The following is a 19,584-nucleotide window of genomic DNA, read 5'->3' as shown; positions in this document are numbered from 1 at the left end:
TCAGCTTTCTTTGGCTCTAAAGAGTCTCTTTTCTGCAATGTCATCCTTCACACCCCCCCCCCCCCTTTATTGGTTTAACTTTGATGTAAATAGCTTGCTTCCACATCTATAAAACAAGATAGTGGGGATCAGTGATTCCATAAGGGAACCTTTAGTTTTATAATTATGTGAGTTTAAAAACCCTGCATTACTCTAGTAATTTTGAATCTAGACCTAGTGATAGTGAGACCTCTTTTTACCATGCAAAATTTACCTTAAATAATAATATGTATTTTTAATGTTTTTATTTATTTCTGAGAGATAGAGCATGAGCTGGGGAGGAGCAGAAAGAGAGGGAGACAGAGAATCCAAAGCAGGCTCCAGGCTCTGAGCTGTCAGCGCAGAGTCTGACGTGGGGCTGGAATTTGTGAACCACGAGATCATGACCTGAGCCGAAGTCAGATGCTCAACCGACTGAGCCATCCAGGTGCCCCTATAATTTATATTTTTAACCAAATACAAAGAATTGCTTAAGTACTTTCAGGTAAAAGTTAAGATGGTTTAAAAAAATCAATTTTATTTCTTATTGAGATTGTCAGACAGCCTCACCTTAAAAATGACAACACAGGGGCGCCTGGTTGGCGCAGTCGGTTAAGCGTCCGACTTCAGCCAGGTCACGATCTCGCGGTCCGTGAGTTCGAGCCCCACGTCCGGCTCTGGGCTGATGGCTCAGAGCCTGGAGCCTGTTTCCCATTCTGTGTCTCCCTCTCTCTCTGCCCCTCCCCCGTTCATGCTCTGTCTCTCTCTGTCCCAAAAATAAATAAAAAAAGTTGAAAAAAAAAAATTTAAAAAAAAAAAAATGACAACACAGACTATGCTTCCAGAGTGACTGGGGCTGGAAAAACTTCTGCACTTTCAGGTAATGGGTAGTGTTTCCTTAGCATAGGTGAACTATTTCATGGCACATATATGCTGTCTTATCACTTTCCATTGGTTGAAGATAAGCTTTTGAAAGCCAAACAGAAATTATAACATCAAGTGATCAAATCAGTCTTTTCTCCAAATGCTAAACTGATCTTTTTTTTTTTTAATTTTTATTTATTTAAGTAATCTCTATACCCATTGTGGGGCTCGAACTCATGACCCTGAGATCAAGAGCTGCAGGTTCTTCTGACTGAGCCAGCCAGGTGCCACTTAAAAGTTTGAGTAAAACATACTTAGGAGGGAAATCTGCCCTCTCCCTAAAGGCATGTATTACTTCCAAAGCAAATATATTTCTTTTCCATACTGTCTCTCTTTGAGACTAGTTTAAATTTTCAGTTCTTATCATTAGGCAGCTTTATCAGTTTACTTGAAATGTTTCCTAGTGTATTTCCTCAACTTTTGAGAATCCTTTCCCCCGTCTTTTTTGTACTTATCTAAATTTTTCTTTGCCTACTATAAGTATTATAAAATGATTAACAATGAGTCAAGCAGTTAAGCTCATATTGATTGTAAAAGAATTTGCCTAGTTATTTTTTGCTTTAACTATGGTTTAAGTTTATTCTCATACTCATATTTATATCCATTTTAAGTGCTTACTGAGGTTCATCTGTTCACCATTTTCTTGTGTGTAAAAAAGACATTGTACTATAATCTTCTCTTGTCTTCATAATTAATAAGCCTTAGACACTTATGATTATTTAAGCAGCTTAAGAAAGATAATAGTTGTCAAATTTAAAATGTTTCTTTTTAAAGAAAGCTAAAGCTTCTGCTCTTTAGTCCTGAACAATCAGTGTGTTTCCTGATTGCAGAGTCAGGAAATACTTTACTTTTGAAGCAATCACAGTTATTCCTGGGGACTTTTATAATTGGCTGCATAGTGATAACGTGGTCTTTAACAAATATAACGGAATTACCACCGGCTTATTTAAAAAGAGAGAGAACTTTTGAAGTGTGACAAAAGGCTAATTCTGAGGACTACATCACTTTGGCATATCTAGAGCTCTTGGAGAATGACTTTCAACTGGCTTTGTGACCAAAGGTACCTTTCCCTAGTGCTTTTTACTATCCAGATTTTTCTCCAGTGTTTGCCTAGGCCTTTAAATATCGGTTGTGGTTCTTGTAAAATTTGTTTTCTTTTGAAGTCAGGTGGAGTATAATTTTTATAACACCCCTGGATTTCTTGGAGTGTGATAACTAATCATGATAATGAGAAACCACAGCATGGCATCTAGGGATCTAGTGACATTTTTTTGTTTTTCTCTCTAAAGTGAGGAATTGCTATTGTCTGCCTTTTAATACTTGAATCTAAATTCTTTTAGTGAGATCAGTGAAGGTGTAACAACAACATACTGGCTAAAGGTGGCACTGTGCTTTTTCTTGATATTATGAGGCATTTGAAAAAAAGCCCTGCTCATTTATTGTTTGCTGAATTGACTCTTGTGTGTTAATGAAAACGAATCATTTCAATGACTTATACTATTTCTGGTTTAATAGTAGAGTTGATTTTCCATCTCCTTGTTCCTGTGTTGACATTGGTGCAAAAATAAACTCACAGAAATTTGGGTCTGGATGAGGTCTTATTGACCATCTATCTCGCCCCCCCCTCCACCCCCTTTCACTGGTAGGGAAACTCTCGGATGCAGAATATCACAAATTCCTGGCAGAGCTGGGGGTAGACTACAAATCTCTCGATCCCTAGTTTGGCTAGTCTTTTTCATTATCATTGTTTTGTGTTAAAGATTATGTGCTGCTACAGGATAAAACCTTTGCCTTTAGTTGGCATGAAATCCTCATCAGGCTCCATACGACATGGTCAGGTTCTGCACATTGGCACGATTCACAGCTAGGGTATGAGTACCTAGATTTTGCACCTAGACTGTATAGTTTGAGGTGCTCTATGGCATCTGGAGACATTCCTGACCCGTATATTCACTTCCTAGTTGGGTGAGCACTGAGCAGAGTGAAAAGCTTTGGCTTTCCTCTTTTGGGGTACCAGATGTCCAGTTAGCAACAGGAATTTACTAAGCCTGTAGCAGTCCTAGAGAACTTTTATCAGGATTCTAGGTAGTTGTTTGCTACTATTTATTACCTCTGTTTGCTGACGATAGTCACTCAGTTTCTTCTGAGCACAGAATACTTTCCCAGTGGTCACAATGGAAGAATTCTAGTAAGAACAAAATCACCATCACTCAGTCCTCCACTTAGGAGTTTACAGTATAATAATAGTGGGGGGGGGGGGACGGGAAATGATGTTGAAACATTCAGTACCTACAAAGAGTCAAATTCATTAAAAATGTAGAAATGTACATAAAAAATATCAACACTGTCCTAGAGGAGACTGCCGTTTTCCCAAAATATCATGTGTATGTGCAAGTACTAGACTGCGTTTTCTTTCTTTTGTGCTGCTTCTGATTGACCTCTCCAATTAAATGTCTCATAGGTTTTCATGTTTCTCTAATAACTCATTTCCTCACTATTGATATTTTACTGACCTTGCTTTATCAGTGTCTCCCTCCCCATGTGGGCTCTGAGCGTGTTGGCAGGGGCTGTATAATGTTTTATGTGTGTTTTCCATGTAACAATAAGCAAAAACAGAGTCGGGTGTTGCTAGGTCAGTTCAGCAGGTGGGGCCTCTCTGCATCCCAGGTCATGGAAAGCTGTTGATAGTCATGACCTGAGAGAGAATATTAAAGGTAACTAGAATCTGTATTTCATGGTGCAGTTAACAAGTCAGATTATTTCTTCTGCACTCTACAGAGACACTTTGGAAACTTAGGAAACTTAGGAAACTAAGGAAACTTAGGAATTGGATTGCAAAATTAGATGAAAAGTATTTCGTGAAATATGGTTAGTGAGGAAGAAGGCATCCATCTGTATCAGGGTTAGGGCTAATAGCCGCTAGAAACATTTTGCATTTCGTAGGGTTGAATGTCTAGCTCACTCTCCTTAGCTTTGGCCCTTGTCAGATACTAAGGCAAAAAGAAAAGGACAGGGGTCTAAGGTTGCTGGTCATGTGTTAGTACAAAACACCTGACTTATTTCCCAAGATAGGTCAGGTGTTCAGGGTAGTCACTGAAACTATAGCATTTGGACTTTATTCTTTCAAAGGAAGTACTTGACCAGCAAGCTGAAATTCTTATGATTTAAAAAAAAAATTTTTTTTACATTTATTACTTTTGAGAGACAGAGACAGAGCACAAGTGGGGGAGGGGCAGAGAGAGTAAGAGACACAGAATCTGAAGCAGGCTCCAGGCTCTGAGCTGTCAGCACAGAGCCCAACGTGGGGCTCGAACTCACAAACCAGAGATCATGACCTGAGCCAAAGTCGGTTGCCTGACTGAGCCACCCAGGAGCCCCAAAATTCTTATGATTTTAACCTGTGAGTGTTCTGGCAGTATATCCCAAATAATTATGTGAAGAGAAGTTCTGGTTTTAGAATTGGTGCTAGAAAATTTGAAGATCTATTACATATGTCTAAATGTGAAGCAGCCCTGAATATAAAATTATCTTCTTTCCCAAAGGTAAAAATTATCCAGAAAGTTCTTGTTTTTTTTTTGTTTTTTTGTTTTTTTGTTTTTTTTTTCCGTTGGCCAACATAAGTATGTACTTTGTACCAGGAATCATTCTAGGTTCTGGGATACAAGGAAAAAATGAAAGAAAAAAAAAACCACACACAAAAGACAGAAATCACTGCCCTCGTAGGGTCTACATTTCTGGCAGAGAAATTATACAGGATGTTAAAAGAGATAAGTGCTATATAGAGAGAGTAATGAAGTGGGGAAAAATCCAGGGAATGGTGGCTATGTCAGTGTGCGTGCAAGCGCGTGCGTGTGCTTGTGCGTGTGTTTTGGTGTGGGGGTGGGTGCTGCCTCACAAGGTGGTATTAGCATGGATTTAATGAGGTGAGAGAGTGAGCCATGCAGTTAACTAGGGGAGGAGCGTGGAGCTCAGAGCCCTTGAGGGAGGAATGTGGCGGGCATGTCCCAGGAATGGCTCTGAGGAGGCCAGTATGGCTGCTGCAGAGTGCGAGGTTGTTTAGGAGTAAGGTCCTAGGAAATGGGGTTAGGATGACAAGATGAAAATCTAGGTTGACTAAAGGTCATATGGAGGACATGTGGCCACAGGGCATATTTAATCTATGCATTTATCACATGCAAATGGCGAGGGGGCCTTCGGGCATTGTTAGGATCTTGGCTTTTAATGAAATGGGCAGCTTGGAGGATTTGCAGGTGAGTAATGTGAAGTAAGTTTAAAAAGGATTCTACTTCAGTTTAAAAAGGATCTTTTGGCTTTTGAGAGTAGGTTGAAGGGGGCAAGGGAGACCAGTTAAAAGATGTGTACAGTAAACCAAGTGAGAGATGAAGATTTGTATTCTGTTGTATGAATGTACCACATTTTAGCTGCTTGCTTTTTTTTCCTTCAGTTTTATTGAGACATAATTGACATACAAGGTTGTATTAGCTCAAGGTGTATAAGGATTTGATACATGTATATATTGGAAAATGATTGCCAAAATCATTTTAACATCATTCACCACATAGTTACAGGTTTTTTCTTGTGATGAGAGCTTTTAAGATCTACTTCTGTAGCGACTTTCAAATATATAATGTAGTATTATTAACTATGGTCACTATGCTATATATGACATCCCAGAACTTATTTATAACTATAAGTTTGTACCTTTTGACCACCTTCACCCATTCCTAGCAAACCTCCACCCCTTACCTCCTTTGCCTCTGACAGCCACCAATCTGTTTTCTTTGTGAGTTCAGTTTTTAAAAATTCCACATATAATTAAGATCATGTGGTATTTGTCTTTCTCTCTCTGACTTATTTCAATTAGCATAATGCTCTTGAGGTCCATTCATGTTGCTACAAATGGCAGATTTCCTTTTTTTATGGCTTGATAATATTCCACTGTGCATTTATATCTGTATTTTTTTTAAATCTATTAATGATGGACAGACACTGAGGTTGTTTCCATGTCTTGGCTATTGTTAATAATGGGGGTGCAGGTATCTTTTTTGATATAGTGATTTTTGTTTCCTTTAGATATATACCCAGAAGTGAAATTGGTAGATCATATAAAAGTTCCATGAGTTTCCTTGAGGAAACTCCATACTGTTTTCCATACTACCTGCACCAGTTTATGTTCCCACTGACACAACATGGGGATTCCCTTTTCTCCACATTCTTGCCAGTACTTCTCTCTTGCGTTTTTCAATGATAACCATTTGGTGAGATGATATATCTCATTGTGGTTTTGATTTGCATTTCCCTGATGCTTAGTGAGTGTTCACTTGTTGATGAACATTTGGGTTGGTTATTTTGGGTATTGTGAGTAAGGCTTCTATGAATATTTGTGGACTAGCTTTTGTTGTGGACACACGTTTTCAGGACTCTTAGCTCAATTTCTAGGAGTGGAATTACTGGGTCATGAGATAGATCTACACTTAACTCCGGAGAAACTCCCCAAAGATTTTCTAATGTGGTTTTGCCATTTTACATTTCTGCATACAATGTATGAGAGCTCCACACCCCAGCGGGTCCTTCATCTTTTTGTTGTTAGCCATTCTAATGGGTATGTAATGGTATCTTACTATGCTTTTAATATGCAGATGAGAAGTGTCTGGATCTTAATGTCCTTATCCAGAAAGTTTATTTTATCCTCATTGTTGAAGCATTGGTTCCTTTTAGCTGAGACTTATAATAACTTTTTTATTTATTTATTTATTTATTTATTTATTTCATTTATTTTTTCAGTCCTGGTTGATATCTGTTAGTGTATACTTTTGTTTAAATCTTAATTTTTTAAAACTGACCCATCATTGTAACTTTTCAGACTACTCAAAGGATATATTATGATTTATTAAAGGCTGGCGGTGGCCTATTTAATCTCAGTTTTGTTTTTGGGAAACAAATGCATTTAAAATGGGAAAGTATAATACTGATATTAAATTTCTATCCTACTTTTAAGTCATTTATGTCTGACAGTGTAATTTAAGTTTTACCTTGTGTGTGGTCTGACTTCCTTTCTATATGTTATCATTTAGAATGAGAATGCATTCTGTGTGAAAAGAACAAGTCTGGGTAAATGCAAATGATCTCTAAATAAATACTCAACTGAGATGGGGATTTTAAATTCTTTTCCAGGTTCCTGATGTTATAAGCAGCATAAGGCAGTTATCGAAAGCTGCCATGAAAGAGGATGCCAAAGCCAGCAAAGACAACGAGGATGCCTTTTACAACTCTCAGAAGTTCGAGGTCTTGTACTGCGGAAAGGTGACCGTGACCCACAAGAAGGCCCCGTCGAGCCTCATCGACGACTGCATCGAGAAGTTCAGCCTGCACGAGCAGCAGCGCCTGAAGAGCCAGGGCGAGCCGCGCGGCGGCGCGGAGGCGGGCGATGACCCGGTGGTCTTCGAGGCCGCAGCCTCAGAAATCCTGGCGGAGGAAGGAGATGGCCTCCCCAGCATCCAGCCTGCCTTCGCAGCCGCGGCCGGCCAGCCCGGGCTGCCCAGCTCTCGAGTTGGCTTCCCGGAGCGGATTTTGGAAGATTGTGGCTTTGACGAACAGCAGGAGTTCCGGTCTCGGTGCAGCAGTGTCACTGGCGTCTTACAAAGGAAGGTTCAGGAGAACAGCCAAAAACCACAGCCGCGGAGGAGACACGCCAGCGCGCCGAGTCACGTACAGCCCTCGGATTCGGAGAAGAATAGGACGATGCTGTTCCAGGTGCCGCCCCGGAGGGGTTGGGGGGAGGATGCGGGCGGGGCTCCCTCGCGCAGCGCTGACCGGGCGGGCCCCGCCCTGTTCCGCGCTCTGCACTCGCTCCTCCAGTCTCCGCTCTTCCCTGCCAGAAGAGAAGGCTGGTGGAGAAAAGAGCAAAGGCGAGCAGAACAGGGCTGCGAGGAAGACCTGGAATGCGGATTTTAAGAAATGAGGGAACGGGACACGGAGAGACGGAGAAAAAAGCAATGAAGTAGATTCTCCTTCGTGCCCCCAGCGTTTGCCTTAGATTGATCTTAAATAGAAGTTGTTGGCTGTCTCTTATACAGCTGCAGAAAGCCAGTCTTACAGCGGATTTAAAGATGTGAATCTAGGAAAGTGAGATAGGCATGGTGTTAGAGAAAGTTTTCTTTAGAGAAGGAAAAGTCTAGAGACTCACAGGTGTATTTTCAGATGAAAACACACCAATTCCTTCTGTTATACCCAAGAAGAAGGTTAAAGAAACATCATGGGCCTGACTACTTACTGGATCTGTTACTAAAATAATGTGGTACAGACTGTATTATAGATGTAAAAGATACATCTTCATTCTAAAAAGTAGTTTTCGAATTTGTACAGGAGATAGAAAATGCCAAGTTGCACCTAAAAGAAATTCAGTGAAAACAAAGCCCTGGAAAGGTTCTTTAGTCCTCAGCTTGTAAGATCTGACTTTTCCTGAAAAAAAAAAAAAAAAAAAAAAAAAAAAAAAAAGAGTGACTGTCCTTTTATCCTGTAACGAACCCTAGGCAAGGAAATTCCACAGTGTACCTTGGTAAACAATCCCTGTGTGTAATCCTGACCTATCAGAGGTTCATGGGTTCTTTTGTTTTGTCCTCTTTTGTTTTTGATAACTCTAGGCATGTAATGAAAGTGTCCATGGTCTTTTCTTGGGTGATAACTCTGACTGAGCTTCCTCTCTTTTGGGGCTGTCGGATTTATTCGTTTTTTTAACTAGCAATAGGAATTGATGTTAATTTCTCTGGTTGTTGGTTTTCAAAAATTTTAACTAATTTGTCCAATTGCAAATACTATCTTTTGACCATTTGGGAGGAAGTATGATTATCAATTATAATAAAATAATTGGTGCTTTAGAAATCGTGAAGTGAGGAAAGGTTGCATGTTTTTAAAAAGACAATCACTTTTCATATGAAAAAAAAAGGTTTCTTGTATCTCGTAACTTAAGACCTGTTTAATTTTCATGATCTTTGGACAAAAGGAGGAAATGTGGTGAGGCAGCCGATATTTGGAGTTGAAATACTGGTTGGATTGGGTGTTGAAGCACAAGTGAATATGTGAGCAATTGAATCTGTATTACTATTTGGATATTTAATTGTAAAGTAAGATGTTGGGTCCTTGCAAGTTGAAATTAACTGGAATGTTTTTATTTTTAAGGTTGGGCGGTTTGAGATTAACCTTATCAGTCCAGACACTAAATCAGTTGTGCTTGAAAAGAATTTTAAAGATATCTCTTCTTGTTCTCAGGTATGTATTAAGGTACATCTTATGTTTGATGAAGCCAACTTAATCTTGTTTTTATTTTTTTTTATTTAAAAAAAATTTTTTTTTTCAACCTTTATTTATTTTTGGAACAGAGAGAGACAGAGCATGAACAGGGGAGGGGCAGAGAGAGAGGGAGACACAGAATCGGAAACAGGCTCCAGGCTCTGAGCCATCAGCCCAGAGCCTGACGCGGGGCTCGAACTCCTGGACTGCGAGATCGTGACCTGGCTGAAGTCGGACGCTTAACCAACTGCGCCACCCAGGCGCCCCTATCTTGTTTTTATTAAAAAAAAACTTTTTTTTTAATGTTTATTTTTTGAGAGAGAGAGATAGAGCACAAGCAGGGGAGGGGCAGAGAGAGAGGGAGACACAGAATCTGAAGCAGGCTCCAGGCTCTGAGCTGTCAGCACAGAGCCTGACATGGGGCTTGCACCCACAAACCGTGAGATCATGACCTGAGCCGAAGTCTGGCACTTAACCAACTGAGCCACCCAGGCGCCCCACTTAATCTCGTTTTTAAATTAACCATCCAATAACTAGATTTAGACTCCTTCAAATTTTACTGTTTGTTTTGGAATTTTAATTTTTTAAGTGGATTTGTCTTAAATAAGAGCTCTTGTGTTTGTGTCTCTGCTGATAACAAAATCCTGTCCAGGTGCCTCAGTATATTAATAGTTGGTCCTCATTTTTGTCACCACTTTCTCCTTGTAATGTCACTTCATCAGATACCTTCCTCTGGTGGAATTTTTGTGGCGGAGAGTTCTTTTGGACATACCTTCACAGTTAGTGTTCCTCAGAGTCTCGGGCAGTGGGACTTGTGGGTATCACTGAGTCATGTTTGCTCTTTATATCCTAGTAGGTAGTAAAAGGAGAACTAGTACTTTCAACTTCTTTTAATGTAAATGCTAAAGTTGCAAAAACAACGTTTTGGTATATTTTTGTTCTTTGTTTATTTTTAGGTCACAAACTGTGTATTTGAACGTTTTGAAATTATTGACACAGCTAAATGTGCACAAGGTCATAGTAGGCCTACACCAGTGTCCACAGTAATAATTTACAATGTCTGTCTGAAAGTTAGAGCTTCCTAAATATATTGTAAACACAGAAAGAGTTTTTGAAGATGTTGGAGTGGAGAGAGTATCTAAACCTAAATATGGGAAGGTTAAGAATGCAAGGATGCCTCAGTGGAGGTCTCTGGAATAGAAAAGGATTAACTTCTCTCCTAGTGGGGTGACTTAGGTGCACCTTTAGGGACCTAGATCTTGCCAAGGTCCTTTTCTGTATTTTAATGTTGAAAAATCAAGACTACCAAAACAAAACAAAAGAAAACAAAAAAAACCCAAACACACAAGACTACCCATTTATTTTTATTTTATTTTAATTTTTATTTTAGAGAGTGTGTGAGCAGGGGCGAGGGGCAGAGGAAGAGAGACTCTCTGAGACACTCAGTGCAGAGCCCTATGTGGGGCTCCATCCCACTACCCAACCCTAGGACCGTGATCTGAGCTGAAATCAAGAGTCAGATGCTCAAACCGCTCAACTGAGCTATGAAGGCACCCTGGGACTTCCTATTTATTTTTAAATTTCAGAGTTAGCATTGCCATAGGTATGATAGTTAGCCATTCTTCCTTTCAAAAATGACAAGCTTTTGTACATCTTGTTAATTATTCACCTTGGCCTCAGCTAATGCAGTTTTGCTTCTAATATTCTAATATTTGTTATATCACATGGTGACATAAAATAATGTCATGAAGGTAAAAACTTTCTACTTTAATAACAGAGAGAGAGAGAGGCAGCATCTTTATAGGAATGATAAATGGTAATTTTCTAAATTCTACTTAAAGGACCAAAAATGTGGTAGAAAGATTATATTCACTTTTAACTGAAAAAAAACAAAAAAAAAGTTTATTTATTTATTTAGAGCAAGAGCATGAGCAGGGGAGGGGCAGAAAGAGAGGTAGAGAGAGAATCCCACGTGGGCTCTGCACCGTCAGCACAGGGCCTGATCCAGGGCTTGAACCCATGATCCACAAGATCACGACCTGGGCCAGAATCAAGAGTGAGATGCTCAACTGGCCGAGCCACCCAAGCACCCCTGAAAAAAACAGTTATTAAGTCTTGTAATTACCTGCCTACTGGAGAGTCCCTGCAAGATCATAAACTTTGTGAGGGCAGGTGTCTTATTTTGTGGTGTTTCATTCTGTAAGGCATCAGAATAAAATGTTAAGATATAGCTTAATAGTTAAGTGTTCAATAAATGTTGAATGAGCATTTCTACATGTGGGACCTTGTGGCAAGTATAGAGGAAGAAGTGATGTACAAACCAGTGTAGTTTCTGCCCCCCAGAACACCAACAGTCATTCTAAAAAGCTATGCCTCTCACCTGTCCAGTCCTCAGACCTCCCAGTAAGAAAACTAGCAATGATCATTGAACATCCAAAGGGGGGGGGGGGTGGCGGGTGGGTGTAAAAACAAAAGAAAAAAACCCCAACCAAACCAAATATATAAAACTAGCAGTCCAAACATGATTTTTGCTTTTCCCCCTCTTTTTCTAAAGCAAGCTTTGTTTTCTAACCTTCTGGTGCAGAAAAAGAATTAAACATTTGTGGAAAGGCCTTTGATGAGAATAATTGTCAAGTTAACCTCTGCTCCTCCCTGAGTGCCCTGCTCTTATTACTTCTCTCCACACTGAACTGAACTGATACAATGTGGCCACATTCAGCAACAGACCTGCTTTTTAACACATGCACACCTACAAACAGTTTCTTTGTGCAAATCTATAGGACTGTGTCCCTGGCAAGCATAGGGAAGAAGGGAGTGGCTTTTCTTTTCTGGAGACATTGCCACTGCTTGAAGTCTCCCTAAGTTAATGAGGTGCTATGAATTTTTCCCATTTAGTACTAAGCTAGTAAAAGATATTTTTTAATCACTAAGGAGTTGTGCCAGATGGAGCTTACTTTTACCTCATAAATTGTAACCTCATTCCTCCTTATTGACTTTTTTCTTTGGTCAGAATTGATTTCCCTTATTCATATCCATTGGATAGACTGAGCATATTACAAGATATGTAATAGAGGTTACCGTTTATCAAAGTTATGTGCTGGTGACTATTATAGATAATTCTTAGTTGTAAATTTTGAAAATTGCTGGCATAGGTACCATTACTACTACTATTTTATAATGAGAAATGGAGCCTTAGAGATCATTATTAGAAACCCAGCACAATGTCTCATATCTTGTAGATGGGTTGAACTAAGAATGAAGCACAAATCTGTCTGACTCCAAAGCCTATTTTCTTTTCACTGGGATTTAGGTGATTGCACGACAACTTTAAATTTTTTGTCTACCTGGCTTTTTAGAGTACTGTGCTTGCTATTAAAATAACAAGGTGCTGTCTCCTAATTGGTTATGTATGGATTCAGCCTGGCTGAAATTGACAGATGATTCACAATTTTTTTTTATTAAGCATAACTGAGGTTATTTAGCCTGCATTCAGAAAGTACAGTGACTTTTAATTTGGATAATTGATACCTGCAGTAATTTCATTAATATATTATTTTTCTAACCGTTGTGGCTCCTTGAATATCTATGCATATAGACAGGTATTCTAGTATTTTCAGTGCACACTTTGGGTAATTGCATACCATTTAGTTAGAGCATTGTTAGCTGCAGTGTTTCTGATTCTTAGGTTCATATAGACGAGAACAGGGCTTCTGATAAACTATCAGACTGTTCGTTCCAAGAAGACGAATAAATTGAAAACTCCATTACTTGCAAACACCGAGTAGCAGTTTTATTACAAGAGACAATGAATCACGCCATCATAGTTTTCTTCCTGTGCCCAGAGTCACAGCGTGCAGGAGTGTTTGTCTGAAACAAAGCAATCTGAATTGGTCTCTCCCTTTATTTTATGTGTCACAAGACCACCACACAAATTTGCTATGTCATTATGTCCCCTATCCCAGGGTTGAGAAGGAGTAATTCATGGAAGCGTGAAAGCATAGAACTGATGCTAATTTCCGTAGTGTTGATTAAATGGACATATTCCAATGAACGCTGTACTTTTTTCCCCAACTGTAGGGTATAAAGCATGTTGATCACTTTGGCTTTATCTGTCGGGAGTCACCGGAGCCTGGGCTGAGCCAGTATATCTGTTATGTGTTCCAGTGTGCCAGTGAATCCCTGGTAAGTGGTTGATTGTTGTCTGCTAGCTCCTGCCCACTCCGGCTACCAGGGTGCACCCAAGCCTCACGCAGCTGCCACCAGTGGAAAAGAAGAGGGCATCTAGAGACAGGTCTCTGCTGTTTAAAGCAGCACAATAGTAGAAAAACAAAAACATAGTGTCACGGTAATTTTTAAGCCTAGATGCCTTCTGGAGTTGAACAAATCCAGTCATGTGACCAGGAGTATTTGTACAAGGCAGGAAAACACTAATAACAGGAAAAGAGCTGTTCTTTTTCCCATTGCTCAGATAAGACGAAAAGGAAGACCACGGATCTCTTATTCTCTGAATTATTATAACATCTCAGAGGAGGTAATGCTTACATCAGCAGAGAAGGATTTGGCTTTCTTTCTTAATTAGCGACTGTTCTCATTTTTTGAAAACTTTATTTCTTATGGTCTTATTTTAGCCTTTATTTTCTTTCTTTGGAATTTAAAAGTTGATTCTTCTGTCCACCACCCTCCCCTCACTCCCTCTACCTACCCCTTCATGGGGGCAGCTGGAGCTGAAGAAATATTTAAGGCAAACTTAGAAATGCATGTGAGCAACTAAAAATATTTTGATATTTTTCCCCTAACATTTTTTGCTTTTTCTTCCACTTTTATGATCTCTCCTAACCATCTTAACACAAACCTTTAGCTCTGTCACCATACTTTGAAGAAAAAATATGTCTGTAGGTATATAGTCTGCCTGCAAGCATTTCTCCTGGGGAAACACACACCTCTTGGATGTACACAACAAGACAGACAGCATTCTCCTCATTTCTTTGGTGCACATTGCCAGCATTTCTGTTCAACTCTGGCCTCCCATACTCCCCATATAGACACTGAGAGTAGGAAAAATGAAGAAATGGGAGTGAATTGGTACAAAGGCACTTTCTTTCTTTCTTTTTCCTTTTTTTTTTTTTTTGAGTTTTGTTTATTTATTTTGAGAGAGAGAGAGCGCGAGCAGAAGAGGAGCAGAGAGAGAGGGAGAGAGAATTCCGAGCAGGCTCTGCTCAGTGCTGGCTGCACGTGGGGCTCTTTCCCACGACCGTGAGATCACAACCACGAGATCACGACCTGAGTCCATATGGTATCAAGAATCTGGCGATCAACTGCGTCAGCCACCCAGGTGCTCCAACAAGGGCACTTTCTGCCTGGGGCCCTCTGGGATCTCAACCTGTTTCTCTGGAGAATAGAATACTCCCATCACTAACAATTTCTTCCTTAAGAGAGTTCCATTTATGTTTTGTTCTCATGCTAGATAATTAACCATGCCCAGAAAAACTTCCCATGTTGAGATCCAGGTGACCACTGTGTAATGGGTCCAGTTCAGGACTGGAGATAGAAATTTGAGAGTTGCCATCATATAAATGATAGTTGAAGGCATGGGAGCAGATGAGGACGGGGAAGGAGAAAGAGAAAGCCAAAGAGAACAGTGACACAGAACTGGAAAGTGCCAGCCAGGTAAGCATTAGGTAGAAAATAAGGGCAGGAGAATATGCCGTCCTGCTCCCTGCTCACCCCTCCCTCCCTCCTTCCATGGTTCCTCTTCCTTGCTGAGGCTGTCTTCCACCATGTCGGGGATCCCTTACTCTTCTGCCTTTCCAAAACCTGTCCTGTGTTCCGTGTTTTATTTTAGCAGCTCCATTTACCCAGCTTCTGAATTTAGACATCATAAGGCATTCTCCTTCACCTTCTGTATCCCCTTGTTCACCAAATCCTGTTAAGGTAAAGGTAGAAAAGTCCCTTATCCATTTCTCCTCCTTTCCCTCTCTGCCTGCTACCTGAGTCTGGGCATTCCTCTTCCTTGCTTAGGCCATCATCACTCTAGGGTCCTAACTAGTCTCCCTGCCGCTCACTGGCTTAATATGTCATCTGTCCACTTTGTGCATCATGCTCTAGGTTTTTTTTTCCTCACAAAACTTCCAGGAACCAGATTATGCCTCCTTGTTAAAAGACAAGCTCTAGATTGTCTGGCATGGCAAAAGGGCCTTCCTCTTTCTCTGGTCCCCACTGGGTTGCCTCTCCCTTTCGTGACCGTATTCTCACATGGCCCGAGCTGGTCTCTGGGCCAGACAGCAGAGGCTGGTGTGATGATTGGTGTGAGGTTGCTTTCATGTGGTTTGGGACACATGGGATCAAGATGTTCAGTGAGTGGCTGGAGCCCACACAAGTACAGCTGACGTTCTGAGGTCACTGTTGGCTGCGCAGAGTGAGGAGTCTGCTGTGTGAGAAGAAGCCACAGCCAGGGCTCACACTTTTATATTGTCAGGAGGGAGGGTGACCTGGTGGGTCTCCAGGGTCTGTGCTGCTTCCGAACAGGGAGACTGTGCCATTCTTTCATTACCTGTTTTCACATTCTCTTTACTTCTTCATTGGATGTAACCCCAGCCTGGCCTTGCTTTACTGTCACTTACATCCCCTTCTTCTTTTCAGCTTTGTATTTGTGTACATCCTAGTGAAGCTTTTTTTTTTTTTTTTTTTTTTTTTTTAAGGAATTGACTTCTTTTAGTTGCTTTATTGCCAGTGCTCTTGCGACACATTGTTTATAGGTCCCTAACAGTTCCTATCAATGCCCACTCTTACTTGTTCACATAACTTTCTAGTCCACTAGATTGTGACTCATACAAGGCCACGACCACCCTCATTCTTGTTGTATCCCCCCACGTTTCTAGACTAGAGTATCAGGTGGTCTTTCAGTGTATTCTGAGTGAGTGTGTGACTCTTATTTCAGACATTTTCTAGGTGCCAGTTAATCTGATTACTAGTTTACCTGCACTGAAAGGAAAACTACATGAAACCTTATTCTCAATCTCTTGTACAGGTTTGGTTTTGTTTATAGATTTTAGTATTTTTGTTTTGTCCTCATACATGTGTTTGAAACAGGGAGTTAAGAGTAGAAAGTTTGAGAATGTGCTGAATTTTCCACCTGAGGAAGCTCTGTGACTAAGGCCACAGCCCAGACTGGCTGAGAATGTCTTCCTCTTACACTGAAGCTGTGTCCAAATCTCCATTTGGGCATTGCTATTCCTTAGAACAGGGCTTTGCCAGAATCTTTTAAAACTTGTTGATTCTGATTTTATCAGTGGCATCTTAACTGAAATGTGGGGCATCAGAACTCCAAGCTAGAAGAAAAACTAAATGAGATTTCCTGTATTAAATGAGGATAGTTCAAGCAGCTGGTATATAGAACAAAACAGTTAATTAAATATTATAGTCTAAGCAGTGTTACGATTGATGTGGCTTGGCAGTTGTGTAAGACAAAGTATTGCAAAACCACACATACTGAGTTATCTTCTCTGAGTACAAAGAATACACAGCTCACATTTTCTTTTCTTTTTTTGTAGCAGTTGCTGTGAATTGATAAACAATGTAGTGGTTCTCATGACTCCTGGGGTTTTTCACCCCAAGTTTAGATGCTCAGTATGCCTTTCGTCCTTTGTAAATTAGCAGTAGGCAGGTGGCTTCATCTTGTTTGACTAAAACCATGAGATTGATGGAAAACACCACTTTTGCAGTCTCCAAATTAGTCTAATAGGCCTGGAAAAAAATGGAAGTTTCTACCTATAGACCAAGGAAAAGTAAAACCCCACAGATGCAGACAACAGTATCCAGGAAAAGTATGGGGGAAAAAAAAGGCTCATGCTCCCAAGACCCAGAATTTGTATGGAGTTTAATAGTTTACATTTTCCAGAGAATTGAACTAGGTAATCCTGTGAAGTCCTTACACGTTCTGTGATTCTTACATTGATTCTTAAATGCTATGAAATACCTAAGTTTGGTGCATAAATGTTTATGGGCATTATCTTCATTATGGATTTATCCTTGTTAAGTCCTTTACTTTTAACCTCTTAACATGACCTATGACCTTTTGTTGTTATATCTAGACTAAAACAATTAAGTTATTCATACTGCACTTGTTTGAACTTTTAGTTGCTCTGATTCCATGATAGAATTTATAGGCCATCTAAAAAAATGATGGATCTAAACAAGCAAAACATTTAAAATTTTAGAAGTCCGATAAAGTTTTTAGTAATATTTGTGGCTGGAAGAAATTGGTAGCCACATATTAGATACCATTGAAATGGGCTTTTGTTTCATCTAGAAATAAAGAAGAAAACGTGAAAGTTCAGTATTTCCATTGGAGGCCCTTTACAAAGCAGTATTAATAATTACACACAATAATTCCACATGAAAGCTAAGCAGAGGATTCATCCTTTCAGTGCCTTTAATAAATGAGAAACAAGAAAATAAAAACAAACATGTTCTCAAGTCATTGAAATTGCTTTTGAATACACAAGGCAAATGAAATAAAACTGCAAAGGCATTAAACATGTGGTGCTTTTGTTTTCAAGAGTGAGAAATTTTTATTTTTTAGTTATGGTGTAAGAGAGCAGACGTTATGAATAATTCATTATTTATGGAACAATGTGAAATTATTCACAAGCCTTTAAAAAATTGGTCACATAGTCAACTTCATAACGACTGGTTGCTCAGTGTTTGGATCTCTCCTTTTAGTAATATTAGAGGAATAAAGTTATTTCATTGCAGGTTCTTCATACACTCGAATGCAGAAGTAGATGAAATCCTTTCTATAATAGCTTCTTCTTAAACCGGCTGAAGGGGGAGGGGAAAAAGAGACTTGGGTTTTCAATAGCCAAGCTGCCTCTGGTGAGGACCTTGGTACCTCGCAGCTTCATATGGAGGTTTTAGACTTTGATCAGGGTACAGTATATGGGGAAACCACAACTCACATTGATGATTACATCAACAGGGGAGACGGAGCCTGAGGTCAGTGTAGCAGTGGTCGAGGATGACCCCAAAGAAGCAACCAGTAGGCTAGAATGCTAGATTTACACTACTTGACTGAGTCATTGGAAAGGCTGGGGGGAAACCGACTCGAGGTTTTGAAACTGCTGACCTGGTGGTGAGACCCAGCTGTTCACTAACATGATGTCAGAACTTCTTAGTGTCATAAATCAGAAGTGAAATGATAATAAATTAGCAGACACAGAGCAAGCTTCACAGACTTCTCTTGACCTGATTTAAATTGAACTTATTTTCCCCCAGAACTTTGCTTAAACCCATGTTTTATTTGTTTTTACACTAAAAATGATCCAGAAGGATGAAGTAAATAGGATACCTATTACCAGAAGTGAACATTTAACCTCTTTTGTTGCTCCCTATGGATTGCAGACAAAACTTCCCAAGGAGTCTGTTATACTACTTAATTAAAGAAAGATCTGATTGACTGTCAGTGACTGTGGAGCCCTCAGTGGAATTCAAAAACAGCATTCAAGTCATTAGTGTGCTACACCTTCACATGGCCTCACTTTATCCAGCTTCAATGATAGGATAATTGAAGGGCTAAGGTTACACTTGATATTTTCTCTCTACTAGCTCTGTAGTCATCAAATTCCCTCATTTATTATTTAGTCAAGCATCCACAACGTCTCACGTTGCCGTTGGACTTTCAATGTGTGACTGTGAAAGCAAACTTTTAGAGACCTGAGTTCTGTTTCTTCCTGTAGGTGGATGAGGTAATGCTGACTCTGAAGCAGGCTTTCAGCACAGCAGCTGCCCTGCAGAGTGCCAAGACCCAGATCAAGCTGTGCGAGGCCTGCCCCATGCACTCTCTGCATAAGCTCTGTGAGAGGGTTGAAGGTACAGTATAACTTGGCCCCGGGGCAAAAGCAGATTTTCTCTGGCATTTGGGAAAGTGAGAAAGTCACTCCTGTCATTGAATCGTTCTTTGTTTCTAAGTGAAATCAGAGCCCAAAGAGTCCTTTCTTATGTCCAGTCAGATTTGTGTGAGCAGTCTCTCTCCTAGGCGCCTGGCATTTCCCCCCACCCCCTCTTTCGTTCTCTTCTTAATTTTTTATTTTTTTTCTGAAGGCAGACTCGAGGAAGGGAGTTGGATTTCTCACAATTCTTAAGACTGCTGTGGACTTAGTGGGAACTGCCCAAATATTTGTCGAATGAGGGAAGAGAGGCAAAGGCATCCCAGAATGTCGACTGTTTATAGAAGTCTCTTTTTATTCCCCTCTCACTTGATGATATGTTCTTTTCCCTAAAAGTATAGAACTGGAATGAACCTTGCATGGTTTTTGAGGGACATTTGAAGATGACATGGATAATGTGATATCATAA

The 19,584-nt window shown here is 40.1% G+C and overlaps 1 protein-coding gene across 4 annotated transcripts in view; it reads left to right on the top strand.

Moving 5' to 3' along the window:
- TBC1D4 (TBC1 domain family member 4) overlaps positions 1-19,584 on the top strand; it is a 188,764-nt gene that overhangs the window by 114,947 nt on the left and 54,233 nt on the right. For 3 of the 4 annotated variants that reach the window (XM_047864398.1, XM_047864407.1, XM_047864425.1), the window contains exons 2-5: positions 7,117-7,695; positions 9,121-9,210; positions 13,309-13,413; positions 18,966-19,098. In XM_047864398.1, the coding sequence (XP_047720354.1) occupies positions 7,117-7,695; positions 9,121-9,210; positions 13,309-13,413; positions 18,966-19,098 (907 nt within the window). Of the gene's footprint in view, positions 1-1,873; positions 2,003-7,116; positions 7,696-9,120; positions 9,211-13,308; positions 13,414-18,965; positions 19,099-19,584 lie in introns of those variants that run through there. The other variant, XM_047864417.1, reaches the window with a different exon arrangement.

Source organism: Prionailurus viverrinus, chromosome A1, assembly GCF_022837055.1.
Source record: "Prionailurus viverrinus isolate Anna chromosome A1, UM_Priviv_1.0, whole genome shotgun sequence".
In the NCBI taxonomy this organism is placed as follows: Eukaryota; Metazoa; Chordata; class Mammalia; order Carnivora; family Felidae; genus Prionailurus; species Prionailurus viverrinus.
Note: the sequence above shows the minus strand (reverse complement) of the source record. Positions and strands in the feature narration are given on the sequence as shown.